This window comes from Trichosurus vulpecula, chromosome 4 (genome assembly GCF_011100635.1).
Source record: "Trichosurus vulpecula isolate mTriVul1 chromosome 4, mTriVul1.pri, whole genome shotgun sequence".
Taxonomy (NCBI): Eukaryota; Metazoa; Chordata; class Mammalia; order Diprotodontia; family Phalangeridae; genus Trichosurus; species Trichosurus vulpecula.
In genome coordinates this window covers 241,786,210-241,802,018 of record NC_050576.1, presented here as the reverse complement: position 1 = coordinate 241,802,018, position 15,809 = coordinate 241,786,210, and the positions used below count along the sequence as shown (strand labels likewise).

Below are 15,809 nucleotides of genomic sequence, written 5' to 3'. Positions count from 1 at the left end.
ATACAAACAAATTGCAGAGACAATATAAACAGACCAAACCACAATTCATAGTTACTGAAGAATCAATGCGTCTGGGTTAGCAAAGCCAGGGGACAGTTACAATGGCTTGCTCAGAGTCACACGCCACTCTTCCAGTGAGTGAGAGCCCCCAAAGGAAAAATCTAAACCTCTGAGTTTATATACACTGTTCAGGGTCAAAGGGCATCAAAACATGCCACTCAAACCCACCTGGCCTAAAAGCTTCTGGTGTCACAAACATGTGACTCAAACCCATGTAAACTAGGCTTTCCCTTGAGTCAGGGACACTCCTGCCTCATCAAAGACTCCTGATTTAATCAAAGAAACAAAGGCAAAACTCTTCAAGGGCACTTGATTAAATAAGTGCTCCAAAAGAGAAAACAGTAAAAAAGCCCCACCTTAATTACTGTAACATCAACTTGTAAATTTCTTTCCTGTGTTTTCTCATTCCTATTTACATCAGTTCATTTAAGTCTTTCCAGGTTTTAGGATTCAGCATATTGGTCATTTCTTATAGTGTAGCCATATTCCATTATATCTATATATCACAGTTTTTCAACTATTCTCCACTTGATAGACATCTATTTTGTTTATATATTTTATTGTTATAGGGACTAACACCACTCTACATGTTATATATATGAGGGTCCCTTCCTTCTCTTCTTGACCTTTTTGGGGATTTATGACTACCAGTAGTTTTGCAGGATCAAAGGGTATAAACAGTCTAGTGACCTTTCTGGAATAGTTTCAAACTCTTTTCCAGAATGTTTGAACCAATTTACAATTCCAGCAATGAACAGTAGTACACTGGTGTACCTGTCCGTCCACAATGGCTCTAAAAATTGCTATTTCCCCCTTTTGTCTATTTATTCATTATTCTAACATATCATTTACTTTTCAGAATTCTCCAGTATCTCCCCAGTGGAGTGTTCCTTGGGTTCCTATAGCTCTTGTTCTTTAATTAAGTTCAGTGAAAATTGATTAAGCAGAGTAAATGCAGAATATACACTGTGCTTTTATGTACGTTGCATTCTACCTTGTGAGCACATGTGTTTTGGCTACATTTTCCCATGTCTTAACTGTTCCTGTCTTGGAAAGGAATGTACCTAAGGGAGTGATCTAGTCCAGCCCCACCATTTTGCAGATGAGGAAGCTGAGGCCATGACTTGACCAAGGTCAAATGGGTAGGAAGTAAAAGAACTCAGATTTGAACCAAGGCTGTCTGGCGCAAGATTGCCACAGTGTGGTTATCAGTATGTGGGAGCACAGTGAGTAGAAAACTTACTGGGTAACAGTTCTTTACCCAGCTGAAGACTAATAGGTTGTCTATATACAGTAGGAACATCTTTCATAGTATATGCAAGGTTCTATTCCTTCTCCCAGGCCATCCCTGTTTTTTAGAAATTATACTAAATTTGTTTGAGAACAGACTATTCTTACAGGAATCACCTTTTTTTTCTTTCTTTGCAGTTGTATATGAACACAGATCAAGATTAGAAAAATCTTTACAGAAGGAGAGACTTGAACACAAGAAAGCAAAAGAAGGTAAAAACATTTTTTCATTTGGCTCTCATGTTTTATTGTTCAGTATTCTAATGTCTGCTGTGTTGGCTTTCCATTTCTTTTGGAGTGACGTATCTGAAATGACCCAACGTCAGTGTCAGAAAGTGGACCTACTATGTTCATTGTTACATCAAGAATTGACAGAATCAGCTTTAGAATATACAACCCATGAGATTCTAGTCCAATAGTCCCTTCAGCTACACTTACTTGTCAGATAGGTTTTATTATAACAGGGAGTGATGATGTTGCAGCCAGGAGTATTATTGGATGGGTCCTTAGGTGATCTAGTTCGTAACTACATCTGTGCTCAAACTCTTTCCACCCTGGTGGATCTGGCCATAATTTTACTTGATCTCTATGAGTCATTGGACCTTTGCATATAAAGGTCATTCATGGTCACTAAGCAAAATGGGGAGGCAGCATTATGTTGAGAGAGCCCTGGATTTAGAGAGATATGTGATCAAAAGGTGCTCAGATACATTTAGTAGCTGTGTGACCCCGGGCAAGTCATTCAACTTCCTTGGGCCTCAGTTTCCTTATCTGTAAAAGGAGGGTGGGTTGACCTTGATGACCTCCAAGGTCCCTTCCATCTCTAAATCAATGATTCTATGACTTTCTCTCAATGTGTTTTTGGTATTCTGTATGTTTCTTTATATATCCTTTCTTGATAGTATGAAATATTTGACCCATCACATTTAGTACAAGTAATAAGTTTGTCCTTTTGCCAGGGCATCTCCTAAAGCTTGTGCAACCTGATGAATGCCCTTGGATTGGCACGTGTGATTTTGCTGAATCTGATCATTATCGTTTAAGTGCACATAAGAGTTCTGACATGAGAAGCATTGTGCGTTGACATAACTGACTTTTTTAACGAAAACTTTTCAGAAAGCACAACTCCTTTGTAATCTCAGCCACCTTGCACTTCCCATCTTCTTATCTAAGGTCTTCCTAAAGTTCAAGGTCACAAAAATCCTTCCTATACGTGGTGAACCTGGAAGGGTAGATGACAAATGTCCTTATTTGGAATATCTTATTAAAGCCTTGAGGTTGTCTTCTGAATAATAAGAACAAAGATAGTAACAATTGTATAGTGCTTTAAAGTTTGCGAGGTGTTTAAAAAATATCACTTTATCCTCAAAACAACCATGGGAGGTAGGTATTATTATTAACTTCATTTTAAGTATAAAGTTTAAAGAGTGTGGTAATGTCTTGAGGAGAAACAGTCTACTAGCTTTCTTGTTTGCAGATTCTGAATGATTTTATGGAGCCATCTAGTGGACAATAAAATTTAAGAACCGTTAAGGACTGTTTGGATGGCATGATTTAGGCTAGTGTGGTCTTCCAATCTTGAATGATTTTATGGTGCCATCTAGTGGCTGGCAATAAATCCTCCCTTCTTTATTTTCTCTAATGGAGTGAAAGCTAATCCATAAGACAATTTGCTTTTTCTAATGTTGGGATGGTTTTTTTTTTTTTTTTTGGCTTGTTCAGATTTTGAGGTCAATAGAAAAGAAAAAAAAAAATCATTCCATTCAATTTAGTAACAAAGTTAGTTGGACAAAACTGCAATGAGGAAGTGATTTTTTTTTTTAAGAAAAATTTAGAACATTTTTCTAGGGTTTTATGAGATAAGCATTTTTCCACTTAGACTGGCATTGTAAAATGCCCTCAAATTCACTGCCTATCTATATATGTCTCTTTTTTTTATTTCCTAGATTTTCTGGTTTATAAATTAGAAGCACAAGAAACACTAAATAAAGGAAGGGTAAGTTTTTGAATGTGTGTTTCTCTGTGTGGATGATTAACAAGAATGTTTGGAACTAAGCCATTTGTACAGAAAAAGCCAAAACCTTTATTTCAGTTCAATCACACAAAGATTTTTTCAGTGCCTACTGTATGAAAGGCACCAGGGATAACAAAAACAAAATGCATAAATGACAAAATCAATGGTCCGTGTCCTCAAGAAGCTTATATTTAACTTTTCCTTGGCCAGAAAACTTGCTCTGAATCTAAAAAAATAAATCCGATAAATGAACACTTACAGTAACAAAAACTTTATTTGTTACTTCAGTTGGACGATAATGAGTAGTTAGTGGTTCGGGTGAATGATAGCCACAGGAAAATCACCTCCAAGACTACCAGGCTCTCAGTTGTTATTATTTACTGGCCAAGTTTCAACATTCTAATGAGATGATATTTGCCTCGCTGTGGTTAAAGATGGGTAATTCTGTTTAGGAAGAGCTCATGCCTCTCCAGGGTGGAGAAACTTGTGGTGTGGATACTCATCACTCTGGGAGGCTAAGAGACATGTCCTTGGTCACATACTATTTAGAGGCAGATTTGAACTCGGGTCTTCTTGACTCCCAAGTTTAACCATCTATGCACTATGCTGCATTGGCTTATATGGGGAAAAAACAACCTCAGGGCAATCAATAATTATAAGAGGAAAATGAAATGTGTAATTTACCTGATTTATTTAGATATGAAAGGCTAGGCTAGAGTCAGTTAGCTTTAAAGAGAAAGGAAGAAAGCAGGATAAAGGGAATAAATTCTGACAGTTGATAATGTGCTTTGGGTGCCATTTTTAGGCAGGCTAGTCACAGATGCTCAGTTTTACACATGTGAGATCATTCTATGTTGGAGCTCAACCTCCCTGTGCTTTTTACTTCCCTGGCTTCCACAAAAATGTAGATTTTCTTGGACATTGTTAAAGATAGGCCAGCCCTAAAACATGTCAGGTTGTTTCCCTATATGAAAACATCTGTGTATTAATTACAAGAGGGAAACTAAATGTGTAAATGTAAATAGTTACATGGCTGTGAAATTTTTATCCTCAGACTCTAGGTATATGAATGTGGAAGCCAGATGTAAGTTGGCTCTGTCACCTCGATCATGTGAACATCTTGGTGGTTCTAGGAATAAGTTAGCCTGAGCTCATGGGCAGCTCTCCTTTCCCTACCCCTCATCTCACAGAATGGAATGATTTTGAGTATCACCACTCTCTTTTCTTATAACCTGAGTTTTGAGCACAATTCCCACCATGTGCTTTATCCATGTAACTTCAAGCAAGTCCATTACTATCTATTAAGTATGTTTCCAGTACAACCCAATAGAATGTCAATTCCTTGAGGTCAGGAACTTTTTGTTTGTTTATTTTTTTGTATTTCCTCTGTGTCTAGCACAATGCCTAGCACACAGCAGGTGCTTGATAATTGCTTGTTGGATCAGCCTGTTATTGAAATTGCCAACTGTGACCCCTCGGGAAATCTCTCCACTTCTGGATCTCACTTTGCTCATTTGTGAAATGAAGTGGCAACATTCAAAGGGCCTGTTCCATATATAAAACAGGTTCCTGGATTTAGAGCTCAGAAGGACCTCAGCAATCCACTCCTCCAACCCCCTCATTTTACAAATGAGGCTCAGAAAGGTGAAAATGCCTGCCAAGGTCACTCGCTCGGGTAGAAAGCAGTCGAGTCTCTATTTGAAGCCGAGTATTCTGAGGACTTCCAATCCAATACTGACTCACTCCAGCTCCACTTTTTTCATTACTTAAATATGACAGCCATACCTGACCCTTTCAGCCTTACTGCTAGCATGAAATAAAGAGATGCTCTGTTCTAGTCCTGAATTCAATTTAGAAGCACAATCATTCTCTTAACAGCTCGAGGCTGAGTTTCACATGAGGCAGATCTGGTGTCTTTGCGTTGACTTTTTTCTTCTTCAATTTTACAGCAAGATTCCAACAGCAGATACAGTGCGTTGAATGTACAACATCAGATGTTGAAAGTGAGTATTAGATAAAATATGGCCCTTAAAAATGGCCCCTCTTGGTGAGTGAAGGAATGAATTAATTGCCGCTTAAGATGATTAGCAATGCTGGTCCATGGAGTGATTAAGGGAAGGTTGGAGAAGATCAATGGGCATGAATCTATGGCATAGACTACATGGTTGGAAATGACACCCACTCATCAGGCCCCTCTCTGTCACTGCTTAGCTAAACTCTGTGTGTTTAACTTATTTTGTCTTTCCTCACAATTCAGGTATCGTGTCCCCTTATCCTTCTTATCACCATCCTTGGCATCATTTCAGGGTTTTTTGTTTTTAGTTTATTTCTCCCCATACTAGGCTTTCAGTGTGCTTCTTCTGGACAAAAGTACCATCAGTTTAGCAAAGAGTGCATAGGTCTGCTAAAGTGAGCTTCAGGGTACACAGACATTTAATATGCTGTGCTACCAGAGGCATACAATTTGTTCTCAGAGATTCCCTTTCTTTAGTCCTTTAACAAAATTCATTCATTTACGTCAGGAGAGAAAATTGTTTGTATCCACCCAGTAGAAGTGACCTTTATCCCACCAAAGGATATTCTTGGGGACCCACAAACCATGAATTGCAGCTATTAGATTTGTCTCTCCTCTTCACCTGAATGATGAGGGTTAGAGGAGAAGTACAAAAACCCTTTATTGTAACTGAAACCTTGTCTGCTTCCTGAGGGTATATCAGGTGGATTAAGTCACAGCATTCTTTCCTGGAGGATTGCTGAATGTAATGGGATTAATATCGGCTGAGAGCATGGGACAGTAAAAAGCAGAACTGGCCCGAAAGGCTTTCATAGACATGTGGGACGTATCAGTGTTGCCAGTGAAATGAAGCTCAAGGGAAGCATTCTTGGCATTTATGATTCGGCGTGCCAAGGAAAGCAGAAGACTGGGGACGAGAATTTAAGAATGGGATTGGAAAGGTAGTGGAGGTGCTATGGGACATGGAGGGAACCTGAGGGCACAGAGACTTCATTATATATTGTTGACAGTTATCTGGGACTCCATGTGTCTCAGTGATTTTTCCCTTTTTCTAGTCACCCCCTTCAAACCTCAGAGATTTAGCAAAAATTATGTCAATAATACCTTGCCATTAATTCCAACCCAATTTGTCTGGTTCAGAGATAGGTAGGGGAATGGGCAGAAAGAACAAACATCATATATGACTGTACTCCCAAGGGTTGGCTTCAGGGAGGTGTTTGTTGCCCCTTCTTGCTATGAGCTGGAACTGGGGGAGTACAGGGCACATCCTCAGAGCCCTCTTCCCCATTTTTCATGTGCCACATTTTTTTAATGGTTCCATTTTGGTCTTTGCAGAGTCAGCATGAGGAGCTGAAGAAGCAACACAGTGACCTAGAGGAGGAACATCGAAAACAAGGCGATGACTTCAGTCGAACCTTTAGTGACCACAAGCAGAGATATCTCCAGCTTCAGCAAGAGAAAGAGCAGGAGCTGTCCAAGCTAAAGGGTATTTGAAAGTGGAGGAAGGAAAATGCTTCATTCTTGACAGTGACAATAGCAGTGACAATAATTACTAGCGTAGCGTTTTGCTTGTTTATGTTATTGGAGCTTCACAACAATCCTGTGAAGTAGGTGTTTTCACTCTCATATCCATTTTGTAGATGGGGAACAGGCTGAGTGTTTTGCTGAGGGTCACAGGGTTAGTATCAGAAGCAGGATTAGAACTCAGGTCTTACTTTCTCCAGGCCTGGCACTCTATCTACCTCCCCACCTAGCTGCCCTGACTCCATAGCACAAAAGGAGAGGATCAAGATAAGAAATTTCTCTGAAAAACTATTGACCGATTTTATAAAAATCTGAGCTAAATTCACTACAAAAACATGAAATTTTCCTGCTATTTCTTGACTTCATTATAAGCTTGGATCCTGCTGTTCCCTCACACTATAATAAAGTTTAGCAGTGCACCAAAATACACACATGTGCTTTGGAACCCAGTGAACAAGATAAAGAACAAATAGATGGGGATTTGAGAGATGCTGGAAGACAGGAGGTGGCTTTGGAAGGGAAAGTTTCCCTCTGCCCCCACTTCCATCCCTACCCCATCTCCTCCAACGTTTACTTTTGAACAGTTGGAAGTGAAGAGGAAATCTGAGATCTGGCTGTGGAGTGAGGACTAGGATTCAGATCTGTCAGTCACACCCTGGTGCCTGTATGTGACCTGGGGGACATCATTTCATGTCAGTCTTCTCAGCAGTGAAATGAGGGGGTTGAACTCAGTGGCCTCTGAGGTGCTTTTCAGCTCTATCTATGATCATCAATATATCTGCAATCCATCCAGCAGCTGATCAGAACAGAGCATGCCTAGACTGGGACGCTGTCACTTCCGGGTTGATTAAGTCACTCAGTAGAGCCCAAGGCTTTTAATTTGCATAGGGAGCAAAAGTGATGGCACAGTTCAGTCACTGCTTTGACACCCTCTCCCCACGACATATATGGTCCTGAAAGTGGTTCTGTCCCTCTTCATATTTTCTTAAAGAACTTTTTGTCTTTCTTTTGGCCCTAGCATTTCCTCCCATGTATTTCTGTTGTGCCTCCTCCTCGTTGATTGGCCCTGGGGTTTCATCAGTGTAGGGGGTGCCTGGTGAAAAGCCTCTGACCCCACAGATGTGCCCCTGCTCTACAGCTTAGCACCTTCTGGGCAGCCTGGTACAGTTGAGAGGGCTGGGCATTGGAAGCTAGCTTCCCTGGCTTCCCATCCTGCCTGTGCTGCTCACTCCCTGCCTGGAGGACCTCAGGCAAGTCAACTGACCATTTGGTCTCAGTTCCCTCATCTGTAAACTGAGGAGGCTGAACTTGATGGGTTTGGGGTCCCATCAGGCTCCACATCTGTGAACCTTAGGACACTGAGGGGTAAGGGACTCACTCATGGTCCCACAGCCACTCTCCTGTGTAAGAGGTGGAGGTTTAGTCTTGACTGTCCTGAGCACAAGGTCACCTTTGTCTAATCTAACATGCTCCTCCCTTGTTTACACTTCTCCACATATGCCCTCTTCCCCCTGCTTTCCTTGAGGGCATCGACTGCCTTTTAATTTTTTTTTTGTTTTTATTGAAGTGTCTCCACCACCTAGTACAGAGCATAGCATAGTGTGTATGTGTGTGTACATACACACGTGTGTATACACATAAATATAGACATACACACATACATATCTACACATACACGTTGCATTGAATCAAGGGACTTTTTTGTTTATGGCAGGCGATAACCAGACTATTTCCTGTGAATTGGCTTCGGACCTATTATTACATCAGATTGCTGGTGGCTAGGTTTACATTCCACCTCTCTTCTTGGCTTGGGCTTGATCTATTTCTAAATTCCATCTTGGTCAAATGTATGTTCAGGGAAGGCATGAAAAGAGATTTTTACATCACAAGGGAATATATAGGTTGGTGAGGAGAGTTCCCTGGGGAACCAGTAATAAGGGGGAAAAAACTTGACCTTGGCTGCCCTGATAACAAAGGAAAAGACCACCCTCTAGCTGTAAAGGCAGAGGTGGAGAATTTGATTTAATGAGGGGAGAAGGCAGCATGGTAGTATAGCAGATAAAAGTGCTGGCCCGGGTTCAGGTTCTGCCCTGGCCAAGGCACTTTACTCCTCAGTTTCCCAGGTAACTCTCTCCCAGTGTAATTTGAGGAGCAGATTCCCGTCTTCATGGGTGGACAGAATTTCTTGCAGTCCCCTCTACCTGTGAAATTGCAAGTTTTTTTTTTTAAATGAGAGTCAGAATTCGAATAGAATGATATGTATTGAATTGCATTATTCGCCCCCAAAATGAAAAGAGAATAAGGCATGAGAATTACTGAAAGAATCTGCATAGGATCAGAGTATCTCAGATTCTGGAGGGATAGGGAAGGCCATCTAATCAGCCCAGACATGAACAAGAAGCTCTTAGCATAGCCTTTATTTTGGTTTCTCTTGAATGTTTCTTAGCCACCCCTTGTGTGGAACTTGTTTTTTGAGACCAAATGAGAATATATGTAGATGACAATGAGAGATGGCAGCCCTGTCCCTGAAAAAAAATGACTTTGCTTCCTTCAGTCTAGAGATCACGTATTTCAGACCGCCAACCACTTCTGGTGCAGGTGTACCTGTTAACGAAAATGCATCTCCTCATGCTTGTCTATTGGGTTTCTCATTTGTAGGGATTTGTTCCATAAAACCAAATTGGTTTGGGTGACCAGGTGGATCGATGCCAATGTTGTCTTTACGTGGAGTGCAGCGCTCCTACGTTCTTGTGGATGAGTTGGGCTGTAACCGTTCCGTAGGCAAACCAAATCTTAAAACAAGTTGTCAGGATTTTGTGCTATGGGAGGATGTTAGAATAATTTCATGATGTTGTTCACTGATAATTTGTTTTATTTTTCTAAAATAGAAACCGTTTACAATTTGCGAGAAGAGAATAGACAGCTAAGAAAGGCCCACCAAGACATGCATACGCAGCTTCAAGATGTAAAGGTAAGTTCAGCCAAACCTCGAGTCTCTTGGCTGTTTTTGTGCTTAGCATTACCAAGCACTGGTCCCTCCCTGGCCTTTGTTTAGTAACCCAAGGATCCTCCAGAAGAAAGAAGCCCACGAGGTCATGCCACACGATGATGGGCTGAAGGAGCCGAGGATGTCTCACCTGCCTGGGAGGATGTGACAGCTTGAAGTATCACCATGGGAAGAAGGGTCGCAGCATCCTAGGGTTAGAGATGGAGGGACCTCAGAGGCCTTTGATCCAACCCCTCAGATGAGGATGAGGAAGGAGAAGCCTGGGAGAGTGAAGTCCTCACCTGGCCCTTACATTGGTCCTGGGAGTCAGAAGCAGGATTTAATCCCTGGTCCTTGGACCGGGGACCAGAGCTTTTGTTCACTATGTCACTTGTTCCACTTGAGCCCCAGAGGCCAAACTTAGGTACAGTGGTAGAAGTGGCAAAGAAGCAAATTTAAGTTTGAAAGTGTAAAATTTAAAGACAAAATTCTTCCTACCAATTAGTGCCCTCATAGATTTAGAGTAGGATAGGACCTTAGTGGCTGGCAAGACTGGGCCTTTCATTTTCCAGATGCAGACACTGGGCTCAGAGTGGCTAAAGGATTTCCCCAGGATCCCCAGGCTGGCCAGTGTCCAGGTTGAGAATGGCCTGGTCCTTCTGACTACAGCCCTATCCCCTACCCTGTGGAATATCGAGGTGTGATGAACTGACTTGGGAAGTCTTGGGCCGTCCCTCCCTGAAAGTCTTTGAGCAAAGGTTGGAGGACCACTTGCCCAGGATGTTATAATGGGACCTCCTTTTCAGCTGTGGCTTTGGCTCGGTGGTGGTGGTTGAGTCCCTTTCAGCTCTGAGTTCCGGGACCAAGGCTTAGGGGCTGAGCTTTGCATTTTGGTGAGGTCAGTGCAGCCAAGGCCCAGGTGGTTCTTTGGCTTCTACTGTAGGCCTTCACCATTGCTTCCTTATTGCTTGAGAGCCCTGGGGAGCTTCTCATGCTAAATGGTCGCTTCTGGTTACACAAAAGAGGGATGCAATGAGAAGGAAATTCAACATCAGGACCAGTGCGAACATTCTTGAAATGATATGGTGACATTTGGATTCAAATAAGTCCTTCCAGTGGGAGAAAGGAAAGATAGAATTGTTCAAGCTTCACGCCCAGGCATTGTTCATGATAGGCCGGTAATGGTTGGGTTTCTTTGAAGGGGATTTAGGACCGATTTGCACACTACTTTGTGCCTGAAAATTATTGAGAATTCTGCTAAGCACTGTACAAGTTAAGTTCAGCCAAGGCAACAGTCATTGGTTAAACACCTACTATGTGCCAGGCACGTAGTGCTGGGGATACAAAGATAGGCAGAAGACAGTTTCATCTCTTCAGGAGCTCAGTCTCATGGAGGAGACAACACATACAAACAACTGTGAACAAACAAGCTGTATACATGATACCTGCTGATTGATTGCCAACAGAGAGAAGGCATAGACATGAAGGGAGCTTGGCAGTGGTTTCTTGTAGAAGGTGGGAAAGACTAGCTTGCCTTCAGATCCTGAGGATAGGGGAAAGCTTTTTGTCCTCAGTACATGTCCATTTACAAGAGAAAAAAAAGTTCTCTTTCATGCAAGCTTGCCTTGCTTTATATAAAAAATGTGTTTCTGGAAAATTCAGCATCAGCGAAATTTATCAGAATTGAATCCTAATGTATATGGCTTAGGGAAATATCAGCAGTCAGTGTTGGAAGAAATCTAGGCCATTATGTTACTCTTCTTAGAATCTTTGGCACTTCACCTTGAAAATGTCCACGTGTAGATCTCTAAGGATTGCCCATGGTCCTGATGTGGTGGTTCGTTTTTAGGATTGCATTGTTTTAGCAACCCAGGCACAAGCCAGGTTTGTTCATGAAAGATCACAAGATCCTCCATTCCGCATTCGAAAAACTTTAGAGACCATCTAGTCCAAGGGTGTTGGGCTTTGAGGGGTCATGGAGCCCATCTGGTGAAGCCCATGGGCCTCTTCTCAGACTCATGCTTTTTAAAAATTATTATTCATCATTGAAGGAAATGCTGAATATCAGTTATAGGTTGGTGAGAAGAAGGATGTGATTTTTTTTTCCCATCCAAGTTCATTGACCCCTCATAAATTCAATCACAGATCCTCCCATATCCCTGGATTAAGAAGCCCTGATCTATTTTGTAGATAAGATAAGGTAGCCCAGTAGCTGAGGTCACACATCTGGTAAATGGTGTGTCTGAGATTTGAACCCAGGTCCTCACATTCCACATTTAGCTGGTGTCTCCAGATATTTCTGTTTTGTTTCTGATTTCATATTCTATAGTACCACTGATTGTGTTCAAAACTCCCCAATATAGATGGAACTAGAGAGCTTAATTTTTTTCACTTGGAAATACTTTTGGGGGTGGGGTAGGAAGGTGGGGGGCTGGAAAGTCAGTTTGCAGAGTTGAGCACAGTGTTCAGTCATATGACTGTCAGCTGGAGAAACGTGTGCTTGGAGATCTTAAAGCTCAACGTGTAAAATTCTTTCTTTATGTAGCAACAGCATAAGAATTTACTCACCGAGCATGAACACCTAGTAGTGACTTTGGAAGACCACAAGAGCGCGCTAGCTGCTGCGCAGGTTAGGAGTGTGGCAGCCTCTATTGACGGGTTCTTTTCAAAGGCGGCTTCCTTTCTGAATTCCTGTATGCATGTAGCCTTTTGCAATGACTCTCCAGTGAGTTGCAGCTTGGGCCAGCCCAACGCTGTTCCGATCCTGGAGAATTACGCATGCTTTAAAGGTTTCTAGCTCTCTTCTCTCCACTGCTCCCCCTCTCTCCCCGCAGAATGAATGAATCTAACCCCTGCAGCAGTGCCTTTGTCCTGAGAGTGCTCTGGGTATGACTCAGTCTGTAGTGAGGAGGAGCAGGCCAAGCCCTTGCCTTTCCTATGTGTTTCAAGAAGTGGAATTTTCATTAACTTACCTTTTAAGATCTGTTACGTTCTAGAGACCTGGGAAATTGCCTACTTTTGAGGAGTGTTGTTTTTTCCTCCTATCGTGGAAATGGCTTATAATCATTAATACTGATATGTTATTAGATTCAAGGCTTGTTCTTTGTTCTGATATAGTAAATGTATTGATTTCGAAAGCAAGAGCTGAGAGCTGCAGAGACCTCTTAGCTACGAGAGACAAGCTCGAACTGGTGCTGTGCAGGATTTGAGCAGGGTACCGCAGTAAGGTGTGGGCTGCCACTCCTAGATAGCCAAGAATTAGAAGTATACCTGGATGGAGGGGTTATCTTTGGAGCTCCCACTTAGCTCAAAAAGGAAATAGTTCTTGGGGAGGCGGGGTGGGCCCACAAAAGGGGAAGGAGTTAGGAATAGCCTTTTAATATAGAGATCATGATTGCAGTGGGGGAGTCTTCTTTTGGCTTTTCTTGCACTTTTTTCAGAAAGTAGATAGGACAAGGGAGAAGAAGTGCTGGAGGGAACCCTCAGAAGATGCTGCTGCATAAAGGGTATCTCTCACCCTTCACCCTAATTCTGGAAGTTATCTGTGTGCACTGATTTTATTTAAAACTTTAATGAGGTTGACTTTAAGAAAAGGGCCCCTTATTTAAGGAAATCCTGCCAAGGAGAGTAAGAAGTAGGAGAGAGAAGGATGTACCTCATCCAGGCCAGTGATGGGGCCTGGTGTAAACTAAGGCCCACTAACTCCTTCTCCTGTCTTCTCTTTTCTCTATCACTGAACATCCCTCTAAGAGAAGGTCCTCATTAAAATCTTGCCTACATACCCTATCACTTTAGCTCATTCAAAACTTTTATTTCTTTCAATTCAACATTTAATAAACACCTTCTGTGTTCCCTTCACTGTACTAAATGCTGAGTATACAAATACAAAACTGAAAAAGTCCCTGCCATCAAAGGGCTTGCATTCTATTGGGGTCATAGAAATTGAACACATAATAATGGGGCTGGGGGGAGGGAGAGGGGCTAGGAAGGTTGGTGCAAAGCCCTAACTACCAGGGAATCAGAAAAGTCCTTGTGGAACTCGATCTGAGCCTTGAGTGGCTTTTGAGAGGCGGAGGTGAGGAAGGAAAACATTTCAGCCATGGGAGACACCCAGAGCCAAGGCAAATAGTCAGGAGATGGGAGTGTTATTTATGAGGAAAAACAAGTATCCTGGGGGTTGGGCTGGGCAAGAATAATGTGAAGTTAGCTTAGTCAGTGGACTAGCTTTTACTTACTGTCTGCCAGCACCATGCTTAGTCCTGGGGCTACAGAAGGCAAAACCAATCCCTGCCCTCAAGGTGCTTGTGTTCTAACAGGAGATAAAACATATTATGTACATAGGAAATATATGCAGAGTAGTTAAATGGTGTTCTGAAAGGAGAAGGCATGAGTAGCCTAGAGACAGGTTAGAGTCTGTCAGTGAGGGTCTTTAAATGCCAAGAGTATAGTTTATATTTTATCCTAAAGGAAATAAGAACTCCAGAAACCTCATGAAAAGGAGAGTGTTGTGACCAGACCTGTGCTTCTAGAAGATTGCTTTGGCCCCTGGGTAGAAATGGTATTGGTGTGATGAGAGACTGGAGGAAGGGAGACTTAGCAGGAGCTGATTGCTTTAGTCCAAGGACGAGGCAATGGGAGCCTGGAGTAGGAGAAAAGGCAGTAGGCGTTATGGAGGCACAGTTGGCAGAATTTGAAAACTGATTGGACATGAAGGGCAAAACTTACAAAGCTGAGTGATTGGAAGGTTGGCAGATTGCTTGACAGAAATTTGAGTCAGGATACAGTGTGTTTCAGAAGGGGAAAGTAATGAATTCTCTTTAGGACACCATGAGTTTGAAATGCTGACACAGTATTCAGGTGGCAACATCCAGCAGTCAGTTGGTAATGGGGGCCAGAGTTCAGGAGAGAGACTAGGGTTGGTTAGGTAGATTTGGGGAGTCATTGGAAAAGAGGAATAGAATAATTGAAGTAATGGCAGATGAGTGTAGTAAAAGAAAAGAAGAGGGGTTGTAGGGCAGAGCCCTTGGTTAGGTACACTCATGCCTAAGGGGTGGAATGTGGATGTTGTTCCAGTTGAAGAAAGTGAGAAGAGGCAGTTGGACAGATAGAAGAACCAGGAAAAAACAGTGTCACATAACCCCAGGAGAGGATTGCTAGGAGAATGTAGCCTGAGGAAAGATCATTGGATTTAGCAGTGAAGAGATGATGGGTTACCTTAGAGTGGCTTAATTCAGAAGCCAGAGTGCAAGCTAGGGGTTGAGCTGTGAGTGGGATGTGAGGAAGATGGAAGCAGTGAGTGTAGACAGCTTTTTTCTAGGAGTTTGACTACAAAAGGGAAAAGAAGAGGATAACTTGAGGGAATGTCAAGGTCAAGAAGAGTGGAGGTTCTGGGCACTTTTGCACACAGCAGGGTAGGATCCAGTGGTTAAACTGGAGCTGAAGTTTGTAAAGAGAGGACATGATTCAAGGGGCATGCTCCCAGAATAGATTGAAAGGAAGAGGACTAATTAGGGCACATGTATAATTGAGAGTTACTCAGGAACAGTAAAAGAATTAGTGAGCGCAATGAAGGAAAAGCAGAGAAAGCACATAGGAACTAGATTTTCAAGGTCCTGGGGCCTAAATTCATTTCTCCTTTTGCTTGTGTTCCCAACTGTATCTCATGACTTCTCCATCTCCTTTCAGCACAAGTTGGCTTGATGTCACAAAGTGTATTCACATTTTAAAATACTTGATTGCTTTCAGTTGAGGAAGAGACCATAATGGATAATGGAAATGGATCGGCATTTGGCTAAGCATATTTTCAGTAGATTTTTATGTAGTAGTGTAAGAATTATACAGCTGGCTCATTTATAAAAGTGGCATTTATTAGAAAGTAGAGGAAATAATAAGAATTCTGACTTCTTTTGTATGTAGCTTGG

At 42.1% G+C, this 15,809-nt stretch overlaps 1 protein-coding gene across 2 annotated transcripts in view; it reads left to right on the top strand.

The window, feature by feature from the left end:
* The window catches only part of GOLIM4 (golgi integral membrane protein 4), a 96,738-nt gene that overhangs the window by 60,122 nt on the left and 20,807 nt on the right, over positions 1–15,809 (top strand). The window contains exons 2-7 of one of the 2 annotated variants that reach the window (XM_036754766.1): positions 1,489–1,563; positions 3,297–3,346; positions 5,314–5,367; positions 6,714–6,864; positions 9,791–9,873; positions 12,434–12,517. In XM_036754766.1, the coding sequence (XP_036610661.1) occupies positions 1,489–1,563; positions 3,297–3,346; positions 5,314–5,367; positions 6,714–6,864; positions 9,791–9,873; positions 12,434–12,517 (497 nt within the window). The remainder of the gene's footprint in view (positions 1–1,488; positions 1,564–3,296; positions 3,347–5,313; positions 5,368–6,713; positions 6,865–9,790; positions 9,874–12,433; positions 12,518–15,809) is intronic. The other variant, XM_036754767.1, reaches the window with a different exon arrangement.